The 24,908-nt window shown below is 44.3% G+C and overlaps 1 protein-coding gene and 2 long non-coding RNA genes across 3 annotated transcripts; 2 read left to right on the top strand and 1 right to left on the bottom strand.

The window, feature by feature from the left end:
* The first annotated feature begins 353 nt into the window (after positions 1-353).
* On the top strand, positions 354-12,204 carry LOC106558604. Its single transcript, XR_005356917.1, has 3 exons — positions 354-504; positions 1,140-1,202; positions 11,281-12,204. It is a non-coding gene; the product is annotated as an uncharacterized LOC106558604 (long non-coding RNA).
* LOC111095190 lies at positions 5,215-10,021 on the top strand. Its single transcript, XR_005356918.1, has 2 exons — positions 5,215-5,762; positions 9,104-10,021. It is a non-coding gene; the product is annotated as an uncharacterized LOC111095190 (long non-coding RNA).
* Positions 11,683-20,630, bottom strand: SELENOS (selenoprotein S). Its single transcript, NM_001114757.1, is given in 5 exon segments — positions 11,683-11,831; positions 13,839-14,007; positions 17,387-17,493; positions 19,482-19,616; positions 20,555-20,630. Coding segments are annotated over 5 exon segments (573 nt in total). The 3' UTR covers positions 11,683-11,745.
* Positions 20,631-24,908: the final 4,278 nt, after the last annotated feature.

Raw genomic sequence — 24,908 nt, 5'->3', positions numbered from 1 at the left:
TATTGTACCTTGGAACTCTGAAATCAGTAACTAGAGGAACCATATGACCATCTTGCATGTTCCCATTTATCTAGGATCACTGCCTTTCATTATCTGATGACTAGCATGTTGAAGCGTTATCTATTTGATTTGGTTGTTTCAAGTGGGTGGGTAAATGCAGACACTGCTATCCCCATTGTGGCTGGAAGTGGAAATCCAAAAAGAGAGAGCTTCATATAAAGAATTGTTTACTAGGTACAAAGCTGTTAACTTGTTCACCAAAGAGTAAGGGAAAACGCTAAGATACCATGGAAGGAGTAGCTATGGAAGCAGCTACTATTCCTAGGACTGAGCGAACAATGGTAAGAGGTTAGGATTCTTACAACTTAGAATCTTAGAGGAAGGGCCCCACTCAGACATCTGAGGAGGGGACCCTGGTAGTCTCTCCTGTGTTAGGGAAAACTGAACCCCATGAGCTACTGCTATAAGGAACTGCCTCTGCTGGAGTGAAGAAGCATAGCTGGGGTAATGCTCATAGGAAAAAAGAGGCAGACAGGAGAGAAAAGCCCCTTCACCACCCTTTTCAGCCTTGCAGCCTCCCTCTAGCACCTCCACCATTGGTAGTGGCTAACAAGGAGCTGCTGGCCAAGCAGAAATGTGGTTTGCCAAGTCCCAATCTATGCATCACAATCACCACCCACAGGAGAGTAGGACTAAATCTAACAATTAATAACCAGTTCACCAACCAAGGGAATAGTGAGTAGACTTCTCAACAAGGTGGAGAATGCCAATCCTTCTGCATACTTGTTTAGTTTCTAGAGTATGAATCAGCCCTTAATGTTAACATATTATACTGCACTGCAGGCATTATCAGAATATGTAATCCAATTATCCACAAGCCATGGCTGGCAAAAACTTGGCTAGATTTACTGCAAAAATATATCATGGCCTGATTATAACTGCAAGAAGATGAAAAAGTCTAGATAGCCAATAATAGGGGAATGGTTAAATTATGGTAGAGACAAGCAATGGGGTAGTATGATATTCTTTTATATTACATGTTATGTTGTGATATGTTATTTTAACAGTCGTAAATTTGCTCACATTTTTACCTCTTTTGTTGTTCTTCATTCCATCCTGCTTCTCCAACTTCCAACCAGGATCATTTTCCTCTATATTGAAGAACACCTCTTAGAATCTCCCTTGGTGCAGGTCTGCTGATTGTAAGTTCCTCAGTTTTTGTCTAAAAATGTCTTTATTTTGCCTTAATCATTGAAAAATAGTTTTCCTGGGTAGAGAATTCTAGGGTGGCAGTTGTTTTCTTTCAAGTCACTGTAGATCTCATTCCAGTGTCTGCTGGTTTCCAGCAGTTATTATGATAGAAGCCAGCTATCGATCTGACTAATCATCAAGAATAAGCTCCTATAAAGATGTTGTTTCCCTATGGCTGATTTTTAAGTTTTTTCTTTGTCTTTGGTTTTCAGTAGTCTTTTTTTTTTTTTTTAGGATTTTATTTGTTTATTCATGAGAGACAGAGAGAGAGAGAGGCAGAGACACAGGCAGAGGGAGAAACAGGCTCCATGCAGGGAGCCCGACGTGGGACTCGATCCCTGGACCCGGGATCACACCCTGAGCCAAAGACAGATGCTCAACCACTGAGCCACCCAGGTGTTCCAGTTTTCAATAGTTTTACTGTATTATGCTTAAGTGTCTTCTTTGTATTGAAACTGATTGGGATCTGTCAGGTTTTTGAGTCTGTGGATTGATGTCTTTTATCAGGTCTGGGAAATATGTCTACCATTATTCCTTCAAATAACACTTCTGATTTTCTCTCTCCTCTTCTACTGTGACTACAATTCCAAATACGTTAGAACTTCTCTCTATATCTATGATGTATCAACTACAATCTTTACCTTGTCTTCTGTATTATTCAGCAGTTTTATTTCTTTGCTTCATTCCAGAATGTTTATTTTGACCTATCTCACAACTGATTCTTTCTTTAGTTTTGACTAATCAGCTATTAAACATGTCCATGAACCAGTATTTTCAGTTACCAACTTGTTTTCAACCCTAAAATTTATTTTTTTTAAAGTCCTATGTCATTTTTTGATGTTTTTCACTTCTTTGACAAACATTTCAATCTTGCTTTTTTATCTCCTTGTACACGATAAACATCTCTGTTTACAGCATATTTTGTGGTACTGGGAGTTTAATGTCTTGGATCCCTGAGAGTCCATTGCCTGTTGTCTTTCCAGTTCTCCCTTATGTGGTCTTGTTCCCTCATATGTCTAATTATCTTTGATTGTGAGCTGGAAAGTTATGTGTGGAAATAATTTGAAGTCAAGGATAGGCTTGCCCTCCTTCAGAGAAGACTGTGATTGCTTCTGTCAGGCATCTGGGAACAGTTACAGTCCACGTTCATTCCGGTACCAGGCTGAGATTTCTCTGAGCCACCAAAATGATGGGAAGCCAGGCTGCAAACTCCGCTCAGGCCTTTAAAGTCAGGGTTGAGGGATTTACCAAGGTTCTCACCCTTGGCAGGCCCCTAATTCAGACAATGTTTTCTAGTCTTGAGAGGCCAGAAATGAATGCAGCTCAGTCTCTCAGATATCTCTAGTACACTCACAAATGTCCCAGGACAAAAAAAAATGGGTACCAGTGTTCTTTGTACACCTTACAGTGTTACTGTACCCTATGCCAAGATCTTGACCTAATGATTGCATGATTTAAAAAAATGTGAAACCTGGGCAGCCCTGGTGGTGCAGCGGTTTAGCGCCACCTGCAGCCCAGGGTGTGATCCTGGAGACCCGGGATCGAGTCCCACGTCGGGCTCCCTGCATGGTGCCTGCTTCTCCCTCTGCCTGTGTCTCTGCCTCTCTCTCTAGCTGTGTCTCTATGAATAACTAAATAAAATCTTTAAAAAAAAAATGTGAAACCTATCTTGAACAGTTTTTTAGTTTCTTTTAGAAGGAAGCCTGGCCTGAATCACAGTAGAGGATGCTACTGAAAGCATCTTTTCTCCACTTGAGGGTCAGAGTAGTCAATGCCAATTGTGAGGCATATACAATGTAATCTTTTAAAAAGATTTTATTTATTTTACAGAGAAAGAGAACACAAGCAGGGGGAGCATCAGGCAGAAGGAGAGGGAGAGGCAGGCTTCCTGCCGAGCAGGGAGCCTAATGCGGGGCTTCATTCCAGGACCCTGGGATCATGACCTGAGCTGAAGGCAGATGCTTAACTGACTAAGCCACCCAGGTGCCCCTGTATGATGTAATTTCTTTTAAAAAAAATTCAAGTTGTTTTGCCACTTATTAGCAAGTCACTTTACTTTTCTGAGTCTGTTTCTTCATGGATCAAATGATAGGAATAATCTATTTTACAGGGTTAGAGTAGATGACGGATGTGAAATTGCTTTGGGACAAAGGCAAAAAACTCAAATACTATTATTTTGGCATTTTCCAAATGTAATTTTGCTTTTTACTAATAAAAATGAAGCTCTAGAAGTAAGTGGTATCTTACTTCTAGTAAGTGAAGTATCTTTTTCAAATAAATGAAATGTTTATTTGAATTAGTCAAGCTCTTGAAGTTTGTGTATGGGTTCATCTATATTTTTTAAAGATTTTATTTATTTTATACAGAGAGAGGGGAAAAAAAGCAGCGGGGGGGGGGGGGGGACAGGCAGAAGGAGGGGGAGAAGCAGACACCCCATTAAGCAGGGAGTCTAATGCAGGGCTTCATCTCAGGACTCTGGGATCATGACCTGAGCTGAAGGCAGACGCTTAACTGACTGAGCCACCCAGGGGCCCTGAGTTCAATCTACATTTAAAATAGTTTTGGGTTCTTGGTTACTTGGATACGATCAGCTTCTAAAAATTTATTGTGCTGTATCCACGATGTGCGGATTTTGTGTATATGATTTTATATTTCAATAAAATGTTTAAGAACCAAAAATTTGTATCTTATTTGAATAGGTAATATATGCACATGGGATAACATTTGAAAGGTAGAAGGGGGTGGAAATATAGTTTTTCTCTTATCCTGATCTTCAACCTTTCAGTTTCACTCCTCAGCAGCTACCACTGCTGGTTTCTTTTGTATTGCTCCAGGGATTATATTATGCATATCAAAGCACATGTGTGTATATACATGTGTACATACATGATTCTGTTTTTTAAACTCAGTGTCGGCATCTTATACATGTGGTTCTGCAGCTCGCTTTTTTCACTTAATATAAATCATTCTGTAGCCATACTTACAGATTCACTTACAGTTATAGGTACTTGGTATTGTATTGTATGGATATTCCATGATTTGTGTACTCATATGATATGCCACCCTTTTGTACTACATGCCCAAGAATATTACTTATACACCTTTCGTGTGAATGTATTTTAGGATACATTTCTAGAAGAGGAAATGCTGATTTAAAGAGCGTGTCCAGGAGTGCCTGGGTGGCTGTTAGTTAAGCATCTGATTTTGGCTCAGGTCATTACGTCATGGGTCATGAGATGGAACCTTGTGTGGGACTCCATGCTCAGCAGGGAGTCAGCTTGAGATTCTCTCACTCTGCCCCTTTCCCAACTTGTGCTGTCTTTCTCAAATTAATAAATAAATCTAAAAAAAAAAGTGTGTCCATTTAAAATTCTGATATATCCAGATTGTTTTCTGTAGAAGTTGTACTCTGCACTCCCATCAACAATGTATGAGATTTAAGGGTGTCTGGTTCCCCATACCCTTGCCAATATGTTAAGCTTAAGTTATTGTCTTTCCATTTGCTAGTTTGATAGGAAGAAAAAAAAGGAAAACACAGATATTGCCTTGTATTCCTTCAAATGGATGATGGGCAGCCCGGGTGGCTCAGCGGTTTAGTGCCGCTTTCAGCCCAGGGCGTGATCCCGGGGTCCTGAGATCGAGTCCTGCATCAGGCTCCCTGCAGGGAGCCTGCTTCTCCCTCTGCCTGTGTCTCTGCCTTTCTCTCTCTGTGTGTCTCTCATGAATAAATAAAATATTTTTAAAAAATAAATGGATGAGGCTGAACATCTTTTTCATATGTTTAGAAACAATTTTAATTTTCTATGAAGCTTATCATTTTCGTTTTTAGTACATCTTCCTATTGATTTGTTGGTCTTCTTTTTATTGGTTTGTGGTTTGCAAATCCTTTGCTAATTTGTCCTTTAACGTTGTGGTTGTTTTAGCCACAGAAATGTTTTATTCTTATGTGGCTGTATATATTAATCTTGCCCTTAGACATAAAGATTTCATAGTATAAAGATGTTGATTCTCACAAAATTACTTTTAATAGCTGAATATAAACCCAATAAAAATACAAGTGACCCTTCCGTCCCTTCTCCCTCCCTTCAAAACTAGATATCTCCCTAGACCCTGCCTATCCTTTTGTATGCAGTCTCCTTATTAGCCTCTTCTTGATTACCCAGTTCATGCAGGCCATCTGTTTCCAGCAAGACCCCATCTGCTAAATACAATGAATGTCCTGGGAGTGGGTCTAGGAAACAGACCCTCAAAATAAGATTGGGGACTGCATTGTTCCCATATTTAAGAAGTGAGTAATGGGACACTGGTAAACCATGGCATGCAGTGGCATCTCAGGCATTCAACATGTCACTGATGATGTCATAGGAGAGGAATGCAAAACAATGGGAGATCTAAGGGCTGAGAAACACACCTTGTGGCAACAAAAGGGACAGGAAAGGCAGTGAGGTCACCTGGCCACTTCTGATGGTCCCTGAGTATAAAGGGAGAACAGGGAAAAGGACAAACTGAAGGTAATTATTTATGGTCAATGCAGAACCCAAGTGGGAAATCAAAAGCCCAGATGGAATTCCTCGCTGTCTATAGTTGCAGGAGAAATGGCTGCCCCCAGGACCTGACTGCAAGGGTTGCAGAGTTGCAATGCCAGTTAAACACTCAGCCTTGTCTGGTCTTTCACGCTAAGGACACTGATAGGAAAGAGGGGGACCCTGAGCTATGGGTTGATGCAGAGGAGGCTGAAAACTTTGACCTCTAAACCCCTTTGCCTCAGCCCCTGCCAGCTTTCCCTGCAGGAGCGTCCTTCCATGAACACACCTGAGGCAGCTGCCTTTCCTATGGATCCCGATTACAACCTCAGGACTCACCCTCTCCCTCTCCTCAGGGCCTCCGGGCCACAATAAGAGTTTGATCCCACCACGTCCCAGATGGAAAAGTTACCAGGCCTGCCATGGGAAGGCAGAGCTCCACACTGATATGTGTGGCAGGACCTCATCCATCTGTGCTGGCAGGAGTCTGGGAAGCATAATAGTAATGGACTCCAAGGGTGTCAGAAGAACAATGAATTATCAAAGGCTTTCTGGAGCCAAACTTCTCAAAATGAAATCCAGGAATTTATGTGCTGGCTGGAGCCCTGGGGAATGGTACTCAAATCTGCTAGATTTCTCATTTGAAGCCTGTGGTCCAAGTAGCCTAGAGTCAGCACCCTCAGATGCTGGCCTGAATGGACTGCCATTTATGGCTCCCTGCAGTCCATATTACAGTTCTAAAGGGAAGAGTCCAAAACTGAAGTGTCTGCAAGGCCATGTTCTCTCCAATGGCCCTAAGGGAGGGTCCTTCCTTGTCTTTTTTAGTCCTGGGAGCCCCAGGTGTTCCTTGGCTTGGGGCTGTTTCACCCCAATCTCTGCCTATTTTCACATGGTTGTCTTCTGTCCACGTGTCTCCTTGTAAGGACACCAATTAGTAGGAGCTGAATTGTGTTCCCAGAAGTCACATGTTGGGGATCCCTGGGTGGCACAGCGGTTTGGCGCCTGCCTTTGGCCCAGGGCGCGATCCTGGAGACCCGGGATCGAATCCCACGTCAGGCTCCCGATGCACGGAGCCTGCTTCTCCCTCTGCCTATGTCTCTCTCTCTCTCTCTCTCTCTCTCTCTCTCTCTGTATGACTATCATAAATAAATTTAAAAAAAAATTAAAAAAAAAAAAAGAAGTCACATGTTGAAGCCCCAACCTCCACTACCTCAGAATGTGACCACATTTGGAGAAAGGGTCTTTCAAGCCATAATTACACTAAAATGAGGCCTTAGGGTGGGCCTTGATCCAACCACACTGGTGTCTTTAAGAGAGGAGATTGAGACACACAGATAAAGGATGCATGTCCACAAAGAAAAGACCATGTGAGGAGGCAAGAGGGCAGCCATCTCTGAGATGGGAGGAAAGCAAGCCTCCAGAATTATGAGAGAAAAAATTTCTGGCAAGCCACCCAGTCTGTGGTGCTGTGTGATGGCAGCCCTAGCAGACTGATATGCTAATTACACTGGGTTAGATCCTACCCTAATTCAGCAGGACCACGAATGACCTCATTTTAACTTGATCATATCTGCAAAGACTCTATTTAAATGAAGTCACATTCACAGGTCTTGGGGGTAAGGACTTCCAACATTATCTTTTGCAGGACATATTTCAACCCACCAGAGCATCAGTTGACTAGTTTGGCTGATATTATATTGTCCTCAGGGGCCCCAGATTTCAGCTGAGCTCAGCCAGTGGGAGGTACTGGCAGGGAAATGGTGGGTGGGAAAGTGGGATAAGAGTCTTTATTCTGGTTCCTTCTCACTGCTAAGTGAGCATTGGCTCTCTCTACTCCAGGCCCGTCTCTGTCAGGCGGCTTTCTCCATACAGGCCCTCTACAGGTTCTGGTAGTTGTTCTTTTTGTGGATCTTCAGGCTCATGGGGTGGGGAGAGGGCGGAGGGGTGGCAGCGTCAGTGGCTCCTCAGTATTGCCAGCTGCCCCCTCTTCTATACCTTCCCCTTATTGGATTCCTTAAACCCCATCTACACCTTTGCAGTTAGCTCCTTTACTGACTACCCATCAACCAGTTGAGTGAGGCATGTCTCCTGCTGGGCCCTGCCAATTACCAGGGCATGTTCTAGGCTTTTAGGATTGCGGCATGGTATATATTTATCAGAGCAGGATTCTTCCCCTTTGCCAGGCAATTCTCTTGATTATAAACTTGGGGATGGACCTTAAGGATCAAGTGGGGGCAGCCTTGATCCAGACTGGGGATTTCATAGGCTGAAAGATGGACAAGATTGAAGAGGATTTACAGTATGTCCACTGCAAATAGCAAATTTCTTTCCCTTCTCTGCATCTCGTGTATGGTTTTTGCTTCTTCCATTGAGAAGCAGTCTTCTTCCACCCTTTGCATTGGGCTGGATTTAGGGATTGCTTTGGCTGATGGGATGATGGCAAATGTGAAGCAAACAGACTTGGAAAGGTTTAGCCCACTATTCTTAGAACCAAACCATCACGTGAACAAGCCTAGTTGGGCTGCCAGAGATTGAAAAATGCATGGCCTGTCACCTGCTGCCCAGCTGAGAGCCAGCCAACCAGTGAGTGTCCATCTGTGGTATCCACAATGCCACGAACATTGGTCACCTTCTTGCCTTTTCTAACTTCTGACTAACTATAGCATTTAGTGGTCAGGGAGATAAGAAAAAAAAAGCACTGAGGAATGGCCAGAAAGGTAGGAGAAAACCAGTCACATGTAGAGTCCTAGAAATCACGAGACCAGGGTTTTTCAAGTGTTTTTCAATTTTCAAATGATCCTCGCTTAAGGCGAGTACTGAGAAAGATCCATCAGACTTGATACCACAGGTGACCCTGAAGACGACTTTGGTGAGGAAGAGGAACAGGAGAGAGAAAATTTGTTCAGGGAGGAAGTTCACAAAGGGAGTGGTATAGGCATTCGTGGAAGTAAAACACAGTGTGGTGTTAGGGCAGACAAGAAAGGGAGGATTGCATGGGGAGGGAGGGTAAGATGTGACCAAGCAGTCCACCAGTTTGCAATCTGATGACCCAGTGAGAGCCTGGCCAGCGTGAAGCAGAGGGTAGGGAGAGAGGCAGAGAGCAGGCCAAGCCAACTCAAGGCTTGAGCTATAGGGAAAGGCACGAGAGGGAGCCTGGGCTTGGTTTATTTGACATGGTCATGTTCTTGTTGGAATGCAAAGCATGTGTGAATATTGATGAAGAGCTAGAAGAGATGGCAGGGGGGAAGGGAGAGGATGGGGAGGCGAAAATGGAGTCTGGGGAAAAAAACATATGGGATCCAAATGACTGTCTTTCTCCTCATGTACAGAGGCAGGTGTACTGGCCAAAGCTAGAACTCCACCTACCAGTTTCAACTAATGATTCATGTGTATTTTTGCCCAAGAACCTACTGACATTGCTCCGGAAGGACTGGATCACACATTCGTCACTGAAAACTTATAGCTCCCAAGTATCTACACACCAGTTCCAAGCTGCCATCCCAGCTGCAGCCCTTCCACGGAGGGATGAGGCAGTGTCCTGTCCGGTTCGACATGGCTCTCCTAGCCCTGGCCAACTCCCTTCTTCCCCACAGGCCTCAAGTTCTGGCCCCACTTCTTTATCCATTCAAGAGGAGAGCAAAACTCACCTTCCTGGGCTACCTCTGTCTACCCTTCTGGAATGCTTCCCGCCCTAGGCTTGTACCACACAGTTTTCACCCCATTATTCACTATTCCACACAACTGTTTCAGTAGCCAGATCAAGCTCCCCACCCTGGTTATCCATAGCCCTTGGCTGTTAGGAACACAAGGGTGAGGTTGAGGGGTATCCCTGGGTGGCTCAGCAGTTTAGCGCCTGCCTTTGGCCCAGGGTGTGATCCTGGGGTCTCGGGATCAAGTGCCGCATCAGGCTCCCTGCATGGAGCCTGCTTCTCCCTCTGCCTGTGTCTCTGCCTCTCTCTCTGTCTCTCATGAATAAATAAAATCTTAAAAAAAAAGAAAAGAAACAAGGGTGAGGTTGACCATGGTGATCAAGGCTCAGAATTCAAGCATTATTCCTTCCTGTGTGCTCGTGACTAATTTCTAGTCATGAATTATGGAAAAAAGAGGCGTGAGGAAAATGAGTCACATTTCAGAGTAGATTAAAACATGTCCTTCTACTTCTAAAATGAATCACAGAGAAGAACTAAACACAAGTTTTCAGCTACAGAAAACACATGAAGAAAAAAAAAAGAAAGAAAGAAAACACATGAAGGAAAGAATTATTAAAGTTCCCTTAGAGACCACAAGGGAATCTCTCTCTCCATGCAAACAACAAATCTGGATGAAATACTTTAATCCAAGTCTGAAACTTCCCATGTTATAAACCTTCTATGCTGGTAAAAAGCCAATCTAGTTAACAATTGGAAATTTTGATCTCCAAAACCTCACAAGCCCCACCCTTGTTTTCACTGACCCTCTCTTCTGTCTGGAACCTCCAGTGTTCCCCCACCCAAAATTAAACTCGAATGTCTCTAAGATTCAGTTCTTAGTCTGGTCTATTCCAACCTGTTTGTTTGTAAGTACACTGTTCTTCAAGTGTCCTGGTTATTGCTCTCCCCAATGCTCCCCAAGAGACTGTAAGTTCCACAGGAGCAGATTATATTTTTTCCTTTATATATAGCAAGGAAGACAACCCCAGAATACTTCACACATATCAGATACTCAATAAATGTCAACCAATGTATACATGAGACCACTCTAGAATATTTTTCTGGCTAATTAACCTGCACTATTTTGTTTCCTTCTTATGATCTTGACTTGACAGCAGGATCAGTAAACTACAGCACATAAGCCAAATCCAGCCCATGAGCTGAGAATTTTTTGGTTTTCAACATTCCTTTTAAAAAAAAAAGGGGGGGGATCCCTGGGTGGCTCAGCGGTTTAAGCACCTGCCTTCAGCCCAGGGCATGATCCTGGAGTCCCGGGATCGAGTCCCACATCAGGCTCCCTGCATGGAGCCTGCTTCTCCCTCTGCCTGTGTCTCTGCCTCTCTCTCCCTCTCTCTGTGTATCTCATGAATAAATAAATAAAATCTTTAAAAAAAAAAAAAAAAAGGCACAAACCCAACACTATGCATCCTGCACAGCCTGAAATTTTTACTGTTTGGTCCTTTACAGTGGACTATTGACAAGAATGTTAACAAATGAGTCCTGGTGCAAGGGGAATGACCCATAGGGCCCTTGTCTAGAGGTTTATCCTAGAATTTAGCAACTAGCTCTCAGCACCCGATTCTGTGGACAGACTTCAAGGGGCCTGCCCACTCTGGGAATCACTGTAGCTGACCGTCACTCCCCCTGCTCACCACAGGTGAGAAACAGTGAGCAGGAAAAGTAAGTAATAAGAGGAGGTTGTGGCATGATAGAAAGCTATTTCAGGTTTGGTAGACATATTCAAGTTCATAATGAAACGTCCTTGAATTTAATAAAGGTGCTAAAAATGTTTTTTTGTATTTTTTTAATATTTACAGTTTCTTTTTTACAAAGTTCTGTACATAAAAATAAATATACAGAAACAACCCCATCAACTGTCTGCATCAGTAATCCTCGCTGGTGGGCTCACCGTTTACAAGGAAGACATCATTCAACGCAACCTGTCACAGAGACTGTCCTACCAGCAACAACTTCTAACTTGAAGAACCATTAATTTTATCAAGATTGTTAATCACCTGGAGGGCTTTATCTACCACCTAGAAATTACCCATGAATCAATGAATGCAGTCACTGGCTTTAGTGAAGTGTGACCAACTGTCACTACTGCTAGTGGTGCTATTATCCTATGCTGACTTCAACCAATAAAGATGCATGTGTGGTTAAGAACAGAAATAAACCCCACTCCCCTTGGCTAGTCACTGTGAAAAGCATGCGCGTAAGGCAGTTGAATTGAGGGTTACGGATTCATCTTGCTAATGTCCAAAGTGACACTAACAAGATTCTTAGCCTCATCCACCAGATGACGGGCCTCTGCGTCCAGGTCTCCAGGAGCAGGCTCCACCTCCTTCACCAGACAGTGGGTTGTAACCTGGGATGAGGGAAAGGAAGCAAAACACTGGGCACATTCTGCATCAAATATAAAATTGCGAGCCTGACATGCAAAGCTCTATTCTCACAGACATTTTCATAAAACTTTTAGCTACCATGTGAAAAAAATATTCTGTGATTACACTTTGAATGAACTTTCTGGGGGAATAAAAGAAGTCATCCAGCATTTTGGTCTTAACTGCTCAAAAATGTAAAAATTCCCCCAAAACACACAAGAAATTTGCCCCAACAAACCTCTCAAGATGGCTGGATTTAAGTACATGAAGGCTTCTACAACAGTGCTTAATAAAATGTATACATTCAAATAAGGACAGTGCAAGCTACAGAAAATAAATTTAAAAAATATCAAAACAGAATGGAATTTGCCCCTACTACTGATCAGACCTGGGTAACATTCATGCCCTCACCCTCACTCCTAATCCCACCCACTCAGCTCCCAAAGTTAACAGACATTTGGTGACCAGGTTGAGTGCTCAGGCTTTAGGCCAGTGAGACCTTAACTGAGGTGGTTTTGCTCCTTACTTACTATGGGATCTTTGGGCAATAACTCCCTGTGCTTTGGTTCCCTTATTTGTAAAACCAAGCTACTCAGAGAGCATCTAGCTCAGGATCATTGGGAACACTGAAAGAGACCATGCACATGAGCACATCAGATGTTACGTTTTCTACAATGTCCACTCTTCCTAAATATCACCACTGTTTGTTCTACAAAATATCCTTTCAGAAAAATTTTTTTAAAAAAGATTAGAGAGAAAGAGACAGAGAACAGAGTGCACAGGCATGCATGTGCATGGAGGGGGTAGGGCACACGGCAGAGGGAGAGGGTGAAAGAATCTCAAGTAGACTTCCCGCTGACTATGGAACCAAATTCAGGGCTTGATCTTATGACTCTGAGATCACGACCTGAGCTGAAACCAAGAGGTGGACGCTTAACAAACTGCGCCACCTAGGTGCCCTGATAAAGTTTTAAAATAGCATTTTCTTTTCGGATAGATCACTCCTCTAGCAAGCCAGCTTTGGGTTTCTGATGCAAAAAGGATGGGGCTCAGCCTTTATGGACAACCCAGCTTCTGTCCATGCTGCCTTGGAGCCCTCTTTCCAGTCTCCCTGTTGTCCTCCCAAGACGCCAGCCAGCCTTCCATGCCTCTGCCTCTTGCAACACCTCTGTGCAGAAGAAACCTTCTCCCCCAAAGGAGAAAAAAAGTATTCAGCCCAGATTCCTCCACAGTGTTCTGGTATCTTTGCCCCCTCCTCCCTCAGGATTAATGTGGAACTGCTAGCAGATCACAAACATTACTTATTTTCATTTGTAAGTCATGTCTTCCCAAAAGGATGTGAAAGACCTCAAGAATGGGATGGAAACAGACAGCGACCGTGTCACCTAGAGTGCAGGGGTCAGGGGTTGCACACAGAAAAAAGCTCTGGATGAACACCTGTTCGTGTCTCCTTGAGAGAGTTATTTGCAAGAAATAAGGTGGCCCTGGCTGGGAAGACAGAAACCATGGTGTTCTAGCCTCGTGACACTCATTCGCAAAATGTGCAAACTATCCTTTGCCCTACTTAATTCTCCCCTTCCTGTGTGGGAGCAGGGTGAGAGGCTTAAATACGAGAGCCACCATGCCAGTTACTCATGAGGGCCTTGACTGACCACCCCTTCCTATTTCTTAGGCAATGTTTACTTTACTGATTGGACATGGAGGCCTAGGAGGTTACAGGCCTTCTGGAAGCAGGATCTGCTCCCATACCCTCACCCTGGGATGCTGGGCAACAGGGACATTGGGCTTACCAGGGACATTGGGCTCACCAGGTTGGCAACCTCGAGCCATTAAGGGTTTCTTTTATTTATCCCATAATCCCAAGCTAGGAATTAGCTTCAATTTATAGATAATTAAAAAAAAAAAAAAAAAAAAGGAAGAAACAGAATCTTGTTTTTAAAAGGTAAACCTACCCTGTAATTGCACAGAATACGTTAATATCTGGTACTCACCACCTCCCCGCAGAGGCTTTCGATCAGGTTTCCGTTTCGGCAGGACTGATGAAGTAGAAGGCCCAGGACTGTCTTCTTCCGGATGCTTTCTTGCATTTCCTTTGTAACTTTTCCCTTCTTGCATGCTATCCCACATTTCAATCTTCTGTCTCCTTTTTTGTTCCTCAAGCTAAGAAAGAATTGCACATTAATTCATAAGGTGCCATCTTTCTCAAAGAAAATGCTAATTTTGGCAATTTTTTCATTTATTTTTTTTTAAAGATTTTATTTATTCACGAGAGATACAAAGAGAGAGAGAGAGAGAGAGGCAGAGACACAGGCAGAGGAAGAAGCAGGCTCTATGCAGGGAGCCCGATGTGGGACTCGATCCCAGGTCTCCAGGATCAGGCCCTGGGCTGACAGCGGTGCTAAACTGCTGAGCCACCTGGGCTGCCCAATTTTTTCATTTAAAAGTCTTTGAAACCAAACCTTCACCCGAATTTTCTTTAGTTAATTATGTTGCTGTCATCTAGTGGTATAAGTTTGACTCACACAGAAATTTTTTTTTAAAGACTTTACTTATTGGGCAGCCCTGGTGGCTCAGGGGTTTAGCACTGCCTTCAGCCCAGGGCCTGATCCTGGAGACCCAAGATCAAGTCCCACGTCAGGCTCCCTGCATGGAGCCTGCTTCTCCCTCTGCCTGTGTCTCTGCCTCTCTCGCTCTGTGTCTCTTGTGAATAAATAAATAAAATCTTAAAAAAAAGAAAAAAAAAGATTTTATTTATTTATTTGGGAGAAAGAGAGACCATGAGCAGCAGAGAGGGGGAAATGGAGAAGCTGGCTCCCCATTGAGCTGGGAGCCTGATGTGGTGCTCGATCCCAGGACCCCAAGATCATGACCTGAGCTGAAGGCAGACACTTAATTGCCTGAGCCACCCAGATGCCCCTGTGTTTATAAACTTTAAAGAGAGCAAAAAGTGTCATAAGAAAGAAAATACCAATTCAGTTCTTCTAAAAGTTGCCCACAGTAGGACATTTTTGTGACATGGAAGAACTCTGACTTGGAATGGGTGAGTGTGGCTGCCAGGTCTGTTGCCACTTGGCTGAGTTACCTAAGGAAAGTCACTTATTCCTTCTGCTTTGCAGAATGAGAACGGATGTGATGTCAAAGTGCTTTGAAAGTCCAGTACTACTGGAAACATAAAGGAAAACTAATCTCAGCAGAGAATTGTACAGAACAACAAGCACTTGAGAACGCTTGCAAGCATAGAGTGAGCAGGCTCCCAAGGCGGGAGGGAAACGTAGTGCACTGGACCTTTGCCTCTGTCTGCCACTCTTGGAAGAGCAACATCCCCACCAGCAATCAGGAACCATGCCTTATGTGCACACAAGCTAATGTGCACTACACATTTCTCATTCCCCATGGAATCCAGATTCAAACTGCTGTTCATTCTGGTTCCAGTTAAACTGTGACACCAGAAGGATATGTGAGAAATCTCTGGAAGCACATCCACAAGATTTCTCCAAGGCTTTCAGGGTCCACTGCTCCTAAACCCCAATACCTGTTACCCCATGCTTCCACTGTCTGCAAGGACAAGAAGTCAAGGAGGAAATCATCTCTTGACCTGCAGGCTATTCTATACTCCTGGCTGACACACAGAACACCAGGATGGAACACAGCTGACAGATCCTGAAACTGTGAATAGGAGAGCCGATTCAGCTGTGGGCCAGGCAGACTCAACCCATTTGTTATTATTACTATGCTTGTAGTACAGGAAACAGAATTACATGTGCTGAAACAATCTTAAAACCAAACATGGATTTTTGTCCCTTTCCCAATTTTAGGAGGCTCACACTGCAATTTTACAAAGATTTTTTTTTCAGCTACTTCAGCAAACTGCATAAATGATCAAGCTATTTTACAGACACAAACTCAGACCCTGAAGTTGTCAATTCTGACATGTAAAAGGAACTCAACTTATTCTATGGCTCTTGGAACAAAATAATAATAATTAAATGGTTGGAGATCAGTAAACATTAAAACAGAATGGATCAAAAATGGCATCTAAAAAAAAATGGCATCTATGTATACTATGCTGCCATTTCAATGAAAAATTCCTTTTTCTTAAAGATTTTATCTATCTATTTATGAGACACAAGGAGAGAGAGAGACTGAGGCAGAGACATAGACAGAGAGAGAAGTAGGCTCCAGGCAAGGAGCCTGATTTGGGACTTGATCCCAGACCCCAGGATCATGGCCTGAGCTGAAGGCAGATGCTCAACCGCTGAGTCACCCAGGCGTCCCTCAATGAAAAACCTCTATGGGTATTTATATATGAACAAATATTGCTGGAAAAATACCTAAAAATCCTAATATGGAATGCTGGGCAGCAGGAGGTAGAAGAACAAAGAGATAGGAGACTTAATTTTCATGGTAGAGATTTTTTATAACAAACAATGCAATTTTTTTTTTTTTTACTTTGTATGATTAAAAAAATTGAGCAACAGCAATGTGCGAGTACATTCTGGTTAGTGATTGCATTTAAGTGGAAAACATGCAATTGAACACTGAAGAAGGTTGCTGAGACAGGGTGACCAAGGGGGAGGAACGTATGGAGTAGGTGTGCTGTTGTTTTGTCCTCCTGGGCTCCAGCCAAGCTGGGGAAACCAGCCATGTACTAGATGACTGTGCAGAAACCACAGGAGCCACTAGCAGTGGCAGAGAGGCACAGAACACTGAAAACACCACAGACACAAGCAAAAGCAACAGGAAGACCAATTTCTCTGATGCCCTCGAGCTAGCAGAGGCTTTCTTCTAAGAGGAAAAAGGGCCCAGAAACATCTGGACTGAAACTTCTTAGAAAGTAAAGTCTACAACTTGGTCGTTTCAGTTACACAGACTAGGTCAAATCTGGTGGGTGGTCTTGCTCCTGAGAAGGGCAGTACAACCCACCTGACCCCTCAAGTCACTTCCAACAGTTGTCATTGGTTCTTTCTTCCCTCTCCCCTTCTACTGCTCCCCAATGAAACCACCTGCCTTTAAAAAATCTTTCAAAACTCCGTCTCCTGCTCCCCATCTCACCCCTGGGTTGAGCCCACTATTGCCCTCCACCCCCTGACTCTCCTTCAATCCACTGAAGAATGACTAGATCCACCAAGCTAGATCGTGTGAGATACATGGTTTAAAACAGACAATGGAGCTAGAGCTGAACGTGGCATGGCACCTGGACACACAGTTTTGGGTGAGAATACAGTGTGAAGAAACTATTGGAAAGCAAAAAAGGTAAATAAAAGAACTTCCTTTTAAAAGAGTATTTTCCCCACAAACAGTAAGATATTGCACAAGAGAAGTGTGCCAACCAGTACTAAGCTAAGAGGAATCAATTCTGCCATAATTAGCTGTTCCCAGTACCCACCCTAACAGGGGGTGGGGTGAAGGAGACTTGCAGGCAAACCTGCTTGTAAACACACACACACACACACACACACACACACACACACATTCTTTTGCCCACTAAGCAGCAAAATATTTCTTAAGACCATGTATTCAAACTAAAACCAGCTCGTACCTGTCTTAGTTTTTCCTTATGCTTTTCAACTTGTGCGTTTAATTCTTCTTGCATTTTCAAACGAGCGGCTGCTAGAGCCTCCTGTCGTTTAACAACAACATCAGGTTCTAAAAGGTCAGGAAAAAATTTAATAAAAAAGATTCTTAAGGGTCCATATTATTAGGATACAGAAGTGCAGATGTCAGGCAATACAAAAACACGGACTTCAATATGACAATTCTCCCGTTGTGCATAAATTTTACTGCTTATGAGGGCAGAAGACTGCTCTTACTGCCTTAGTTCTTAGCCCCAAAGATCCAGGGCACCAGAAATCCCTGCTAGAAATGCATATTTCTGGGCTCCCTCAGCAATTCCAATTCACAAGAGTCTGGCATAGTCCCGTGACTAAGGGGTACCTGAGATTCCATTTCACAACCTGGATTTCTAACATCCAGTCTCCAGGCTGACCAGAATTCGAGAAGACAACAAGGAAAGGTAAAATTTTCTAATCATTAGCCACACTTATTTAGCTCCGATCCCTACCACAAAGACGTAAAGATCCTTAGGCATCTTACCCTTGTTTCTACAGAAAAGAAAAATCCTTCCAGTTAGCCTTAATGGAAATAATGTTCCCAGCTTTATCTACGTTTTATCTGGTTTATAAAACAAAACAGAGTTATATAAATATACTGTCAAGTTCTCTATCTGCTCATCTATTCAGACCACCATGTTAAGAATCAGCAAGAGGCATCTACACAGTGGTATGGCTAATTTTTAAAGAAGAAAACAAAGTAGAACTATATGTTCACATCAGCACTATCCAAAAGCATAAGCAACCTGCTAGGTAGTGGAAAGAGAGTACTTAACTGAATCCACATAAAATGGGCCAAAGTAGCACATGTGTATGTGTGTAGTGGTAGAAAGACTGGAATTTTATCTTCAGAAACAAATCAAAATTATAGTTCCACTTCACAGAAATGTGATTTTTGGTAAAATCTGTAACTATCAGGGCATTCTTAAAATAAAATCAAGCACGGATTTTTTTTTTAACCAAATTTTCCTAACAAAGTTGTATAATAGCACAACATAACACTTTTGACTACACATTTACTTTTCGCAGTTCTTCATGAAAAAAAGCCTCTTTTAAAATGCCCAGCCTAAAAAAATAAATAAATAAATAAATAAATAAAATAAAATAAATTGCCCAGCCTATCATCTTATAAACCTATTCTTCAATTGTAAGAGCAGTCTCACACTGCTAACACTTCACTTGGAGAGATGGCTATACCAGGTGACTAAAGCTGTTTCCTAACACCACTGCCGCCCTCTTGAAATCCTGCATCTTATGCAAGATGCACAACTGCAATTTGTAATTTGCTGTCATATGTACAGCTAACAATAAAAAAGACTGAGAGAATGGCAGGGCCACACACAGAGTTTAATGGAAGAGCAGAGAGGTATGTCTGAAGGACATTCCTAAGCCTTTCCGCTAATGACAACTTTTGTGCTACATTTGCTTTTCTCCCCAAACTCAGTAACTCTGGTGGGTCAAAAGAAGGATTTGCATTTAATTGTGCTGCCACTCTCAAAACACTTGACATTTCTTTCTTTTAGATATGTTCTCAGAAACTAGCTTCTATCTACTGAAATGGCTACAGTTTCAGAGGGAATATGTTTTCAAAACAGCCAAGTATAGTTTGAAATCAGAGCTGATGAGGAAGTTGTGAAAATCAAAATGTGGTGGATATAAAGTCCTAAGGCTGAGTTTCTTGTCACTTGCAATGGTTCTAGAAATTTAGTAGGCAGAACCACAAGTAGGAGAAGCTGTGAAGTTTTCATTTCAATCCATCCTATAAGTAAAAAAACATTTAACAAAAAAATGCAGTGAGTGCTCTACACATCATGAAGCAGGTTTTCCATCTCATTAAAATCACCGAAATTTAAGGAAATAAAAAAGCGATTACACGTTCCCCAAAATTAGTTACAGAAGCATAAAAGGGGTTTCCTTTCGTACAAATTAGAATCATGGACGTCTTACTCTTCCTAATATGCTAACTTTTAAATACTAAAAGAAAGAGGTGTACAGGTGTATACCCTCCTGGTATCACGCACTAACCCACGGCTGCTTCAGCCCGGTCCAGCTGCCTCTGCCTCAAGGCCCTCAGCCGGGTGGAAAGCTTCTGAAACACCACGTAGAGAAGGATGCAGCTGAAGACGATGTACCAGCCATAGGTGGCCAGCAGGGAGCCCACTGAAAAGCAGAACACAGTTGTGAAGAAACTGAACATCATGCCACTACTAGACTTTTTCATCAAATTCAACTAAGACGAGGCGTAGCTCCTCCCCTCAAAACCCAGAGTGCAGCCGAGGAAAGGGCCTCCTAAGTAGGCAATTAAAATAGGGGGATCCCTGGGTGGCACAGCGGTTTGGCGCCTGCCTTTGGCCCAGGGCGTGATCCTGGAGACCCGGGATCGAATCCCACGTCAGGCTCCCGGTGCATGGAGCCTGCTTCTCCCTCTGCCTGTGTCTCTGCCTCTCTCTCTCTCTCTCTGTATGACTATCATAAATTTAAAAAAAAGAAAAAAAATTAAAAAAAAATAGGAGCAGCACCATTCAAGGGTCGCCAGGAAGGGTCTTCTCAACCATCTGGGGAGTTGGGGGCAAGTGCGGAGGATGGAGGGCACGGCAGAGTGGGTTTTGGTGGGTGGAGGGAAGCGTATCGACTCGGGAGGGCAAAGGCCTTTGAGACCTCAGGGACATACAGAAAGGGGTGGCCGTGGGGGCCGATGCAGCGCCGGGTGTGCGGTGGGGTGCGGTGGGTGACGTGAGCCCGGGAGGTGAAAGCCCAGCGCCGAGTGGCCACCGTTACCGCAAGCCGGGAAGGGCTTGCTTCGCATAAAATAAAGGATTCGCGCAAAGAAGGGCCAGGCCGGGCCGGGCCGGGCAGCGCAGAGAAGTGCGGTTCCGGGAGGGCCTCCGCGCGCGTTCCAGGTCCGCCTCCCGGACCTGCGTGCGGCGCCACCCGGCTGCCGCCCAGGCCTGCCCAGGCCTCCCCAGGCCTCCCCAGGCGTCCGCAGGCCTCCCCGGGCCCGCCCGGGCGCGCAGCGGAGGACGACCCACCGAACATGGCGGCGCCCGGGGGACAGGCGGTACAAGCCCGCGGCCCAGCGGCCCGCAGCTGCGACTCACCCGTGACGTGCAGGTAGCGCAACCCCTCGGTCTCCAGAGCCGGCCGCGCGGACAGCTGCTGGCCGTCCCGCTCCATGGCTGCGTCTACCCGCGGCGCCCGGCCGCGTCAGAGGGCGTCTTCCCCTTCCGGCCCGCCCCCACGTACACGTGGCGTGCGCCCTGCACCAGCGTCCCGGAGTCCTGGCCAATCGAGGCGCGACCCGGCCCTGGGGCTCGGCCAATCACAGTGAGGGCGTGGCCCACGGGGGCGTGGCCGGGAAAGCAGAGGGAGGCGGCAGCAGAGCGCGCCGGGCCTACCGCGCCCCGTCATCGTGAGTGAAGCCGCCTGACTTATCTGCCGGCCGACGTCGTCTGGCAGGTTTGCTTTTGTACTGATTGCACACCGAGGTCACGGGGGCGCGGGGGGCCTCCTGGAAACTGCTCCTGCGCCCACATCCTCGCCCCGGGCCCGTTGGGCAGGCGGACTCCCTGCAGGCGAGGGCTGCAGCCAAGCTCCGCCCCCGAGGGGTGCAGGTGAACCCCTGGCAGCCGCCTCCTCCAGCTGCCCGGGTTGCATCTCAGGCGGAGGAAATCCCACCTCCCCTCACGGTTCTCCTCCTCTCGGCTCCGGAGAGTTAAAGCAGTGGCTCCAGCACGTATTGAATCCTCCTAGGTGTCACCAGGCGGTGTCAGTTGTTTATAATAGATGCCTGGCGGCTCCCTCGGCCTGCAAAGACTTCCTCCATCGCCTTCCCTCTGCTCTGAAGCCTTCATTCTCCCTACTTGAAACTTGAAAACTTGATTTTTGGAGCAGGCTTTGAGGTGAACACGCCTAGCCGTGTCTCGAGAGGAGGGTTGAGAATCAGGAAAACAGTCGTGGAAAGACAGCGAACAGGGGATAACGTCAAAGCTCTTCACCTGGACAATGGGCTCTTGAAACGGGGAAATGGAGGACTCTGGACTTTGTCAGCCACTGATCTGATGAGCTTAGGAGGGAGAAAGGTTATTCCCTTCTTGATGTTTCCCTCTCGCTTGTAAAAGGTGATGTGCCATCACTCTTTGAGGTGGTTTCCCACTTGATCTGGCATCTTGCAGGAACTCGATGTGCTAAAACTGGACTATTCCTTGGGATTATGACTGCAATACTTGATTGAGGATCCGCTTTAAACATGCCTTGTGTATAAATAGTGATAAACTAGTCAAGAGGTTGGGGTTGCCCAACTGGACCTGATACACTAACTATACTGTAGGAGTCACTGCTCATGGAAGCCATTGATGAGGACCTCTCTCTTTTCTCGGAGCATTAATGTCCTGGAAAAGGATCTGGCACAGGTTTTGATTCATGCTTGTTATGTTCATTTTTTTTTCTTTACAGTCACTTAGTGGTTAAGACTGCTGGTAGCTTAGAAAGTTTTTAACAGATAGTTCCCTGCCCCGACAAAAGGCATCAGGTTAAGATATGAAGGCATCAAGCATGTTGCAGTAAACATCATTTCAGAGCTCACAGTGTAGCCCAGGAATTACGGTATTTGGAGTAGCTATGGAGAAAGATCTGACCTTGCAGAGATCCTACCTTACTGGTGCCAGCTTTCAAACCAAGTCAGTGAATTAAGTCAACCTGCAAATCCTAAAAATGCCAAAATGTTGCATCTGGTTAAATGATGTAGAAGAGTTTATTTGCCTTGTTTACCTACCCTTCCCTGCAGCGTCTGCAGGGATGAAGATAGAATAAATTTAACATTTCGTTTCTATCATTTAAACAAAAAGAATGAATAATTCCTGTCACTCAAGATTTTGTAGAAAAAAGAAACCAGCACAACAGTAATGAAAATTGCGCACATTTTTAAACACCAAGAGTAAAGTGCTTTTGCATACTATTATGAACTAGCGTCTCTGTGTTTACATATGTACTCGCAGTATGATGAATAGTATATTCAACTAAAATCTAATAGGTTTTGATTTGCTAGGATGCAATGGATAAAGAGAGTTTGCTTTAGTTCCTTAGCACATTGCTGTTCTTAAGTTCCCACTGATGGAAGTTATTCTTCCTAGCCAGGCTGATGTGTTACCTTTGTCCCTTTAATCAGGAAGTATCTCACCTAGCTTATTTAGAACCATAAAGTTATTTCAGCACACACCTTGTTCGATACAACTGCTCACAGGTTATTTGGAAAAACAGAACAAAGGTAGTATCCAGAACTCCCAACCAGTCAGACCATTGTAGACTAAATGTCCCCAATTCATCATTCCTTCTTACAACCACATCCTTGCAATAGCCTCAAGGTAGTATTATTTGCCTATCCTTTGACTTTGAACTTGGCCAGGTGGCTTGCTTAGGTTAATGGCAAGTAGGCAGATTTAACAGTGTGTCAGTTTTGAGTATAGGTCTTAAGATTTTAGTGTTTTCTCCTTGTGTCACTGTCCAGTTAGCTGACTTGCCCAAGGAAAATGAGATATGTAAAGCTGAGTCATGCTAGTTAACCCATGGACCTGCAAGGAAAAGCAGAGCCAGGTGTGAGACTAAATGGTGGTTGCCACTTAAAAGCCTGAGTTTTGGAGTGGTTTGTTATGCAGCATCATTGTGGCAATAGCTAACTGATAAATTGCCTAACACTTCACCTTTTAACAAAAGTATAAAACAAGACAGGATTAAAGGTGTTGGTAGCTAAGGGAGATTACAGAGATGGCAGTCAAACAATAGTGTTTCTCAAACTCGAATGACCCTTTCAATGACATTCTTATAGATTCCTACTGTAACATTTAAAGGTTTTGAGACAGAAAAAGAGAGTGAGAACAGGGGAGGAGGAGGGAGAAGGGCAGAGGGAGCAGACTCCCCACTGAGGAGGGAGCTGGGCTCGGGGCTCCATCCCAAGACCCTGAATCCTGACCTGAGCTGAAGGCACGTGCTTAATTGAGGAGCCACCCAGGCGCCCCCTACTGCAGCATTTAAATTAGGTTAAATATCGGGCAGCCCCAGTGGCTCGGCGGTTTAGTGCCGCCTTCTGCCCAGGGATTGAGTCCCACATTGGGCTCCCTGCATGGAGCCTGCTTCTCCCTCTGCCTGTGTCTCTGCCTGTCTCTCATGAATAAATAAGATCTTTAAAAAATAATTAGGTTAAATATCTACATATATAAAACTATATATTTATGTATACGTAATTATATACATTTCCTAAATGTATAGTTCTTTGAACCTCAAAACCTAATCACATACAAATGCAGTTACAGGATTTCCTTCTCCTTTGGTGCCCATGGTTCTTGGTCACACCATTTCAAAGAATGAAGAGATCTATAGACCAGGAGAACAATGGTGGGCAGCAAAAGTTTATTGAGCCATAGTAAAGTGATAGTACAAAACTCCCGAAGAAGGGGACCCAAGAGGGCTGCCATTGGAGTTTCTAAGTCTAGAGTTTTATGGACTTGTTGGAGGGCTGTTTTAATCTGATTAACCCTCCCTGCACCTGTCATCCAATCGGACTTTTGTCATCTGTCACATGGGAAAGGGTAGAGGGCTCCTTCCAGAGTGGTGTAAAATCGTTTTAAGGGTTGTTTCCCCTTAGGGTGGGGCCCCTTGTCCTGCCCTGCCTCTCTTCAACTATCCTTCATCAATACTATAAAACTACTAATAATCAAATCAACATCTTAATGTAGTTACACAGAAATAAATCTGAGTGTTGCAGGACTATGCCACTGGTACAAGTTGCTACTATAACATGATAGAAGGTATCTTTGACCAAACCTTATGTTCTGCAAAATTGCACACTGAAAACATAGGGCTTCTGGGAAAAACTGGGTGAAGGCAAAACTCATTTTTCTGGTCCTGAGACACAAAGATGTTGGTTGAGCTCTGAGCCAAGGAGCTCTCGCTTTCATCTCATCAATTTTTGAAAAATCCTCACTTGGGACCATGGCATACAGTAGCAAGGTCTCCTGTTTTTTCTTAGCAGCTCTCAAATCATTAACCACGAGTCATTAAACTGTTTAGTACCAAAGTAATCCTGTTTAGTCCAGATCCATTCAGGGGATGGCACGTCTTGTATTATTGCTAAGTACTGCCCACAGTCAAAGCCAGGACCACAGTAAGCTACTTAAGAGGTAAATAAGGAACGTGACTGGAGGGAGGTGAACTGCAACCAATGTTATGACTGAGGCTAGTGACCAGAGGCTTCAGAATCCCCTTAATAGGTGGCTTATAAATGATGAGAGCAGGGAGCCTCCTGACTAGCATGGCAACAGCTTCCCTGGATCTTAAGTGTGGAGAAGAAAAATGGACTTGTTTTAGTTGTCCTATCAGAAACAGAAGTGTTGGGTAAATGTGCATTTACAGAAAGGCTCTGTGAAAGTAGAGAAGGCAGCCTCATGGCCACTTAGGTCA

This window comes from Canis lupus, chromosome 3, assembly GCF_011100685.1.
Source record: "Canis lupus familiaris isolate Mischka breed German Shepherd chromosome 3, alternate assembly UU_Cfam_GSD_1.0, whole genome shotgun sequence".
NCBI lineage: Eukaryota > Metazoa > Chordata > Mammalia > Carnivora > Canidae > Canis > Canis lupus.
Note: the sequence above shows the minus strand (reverse complement) of the source record. Positions and strands in the feature narration are given on the sequence as shown.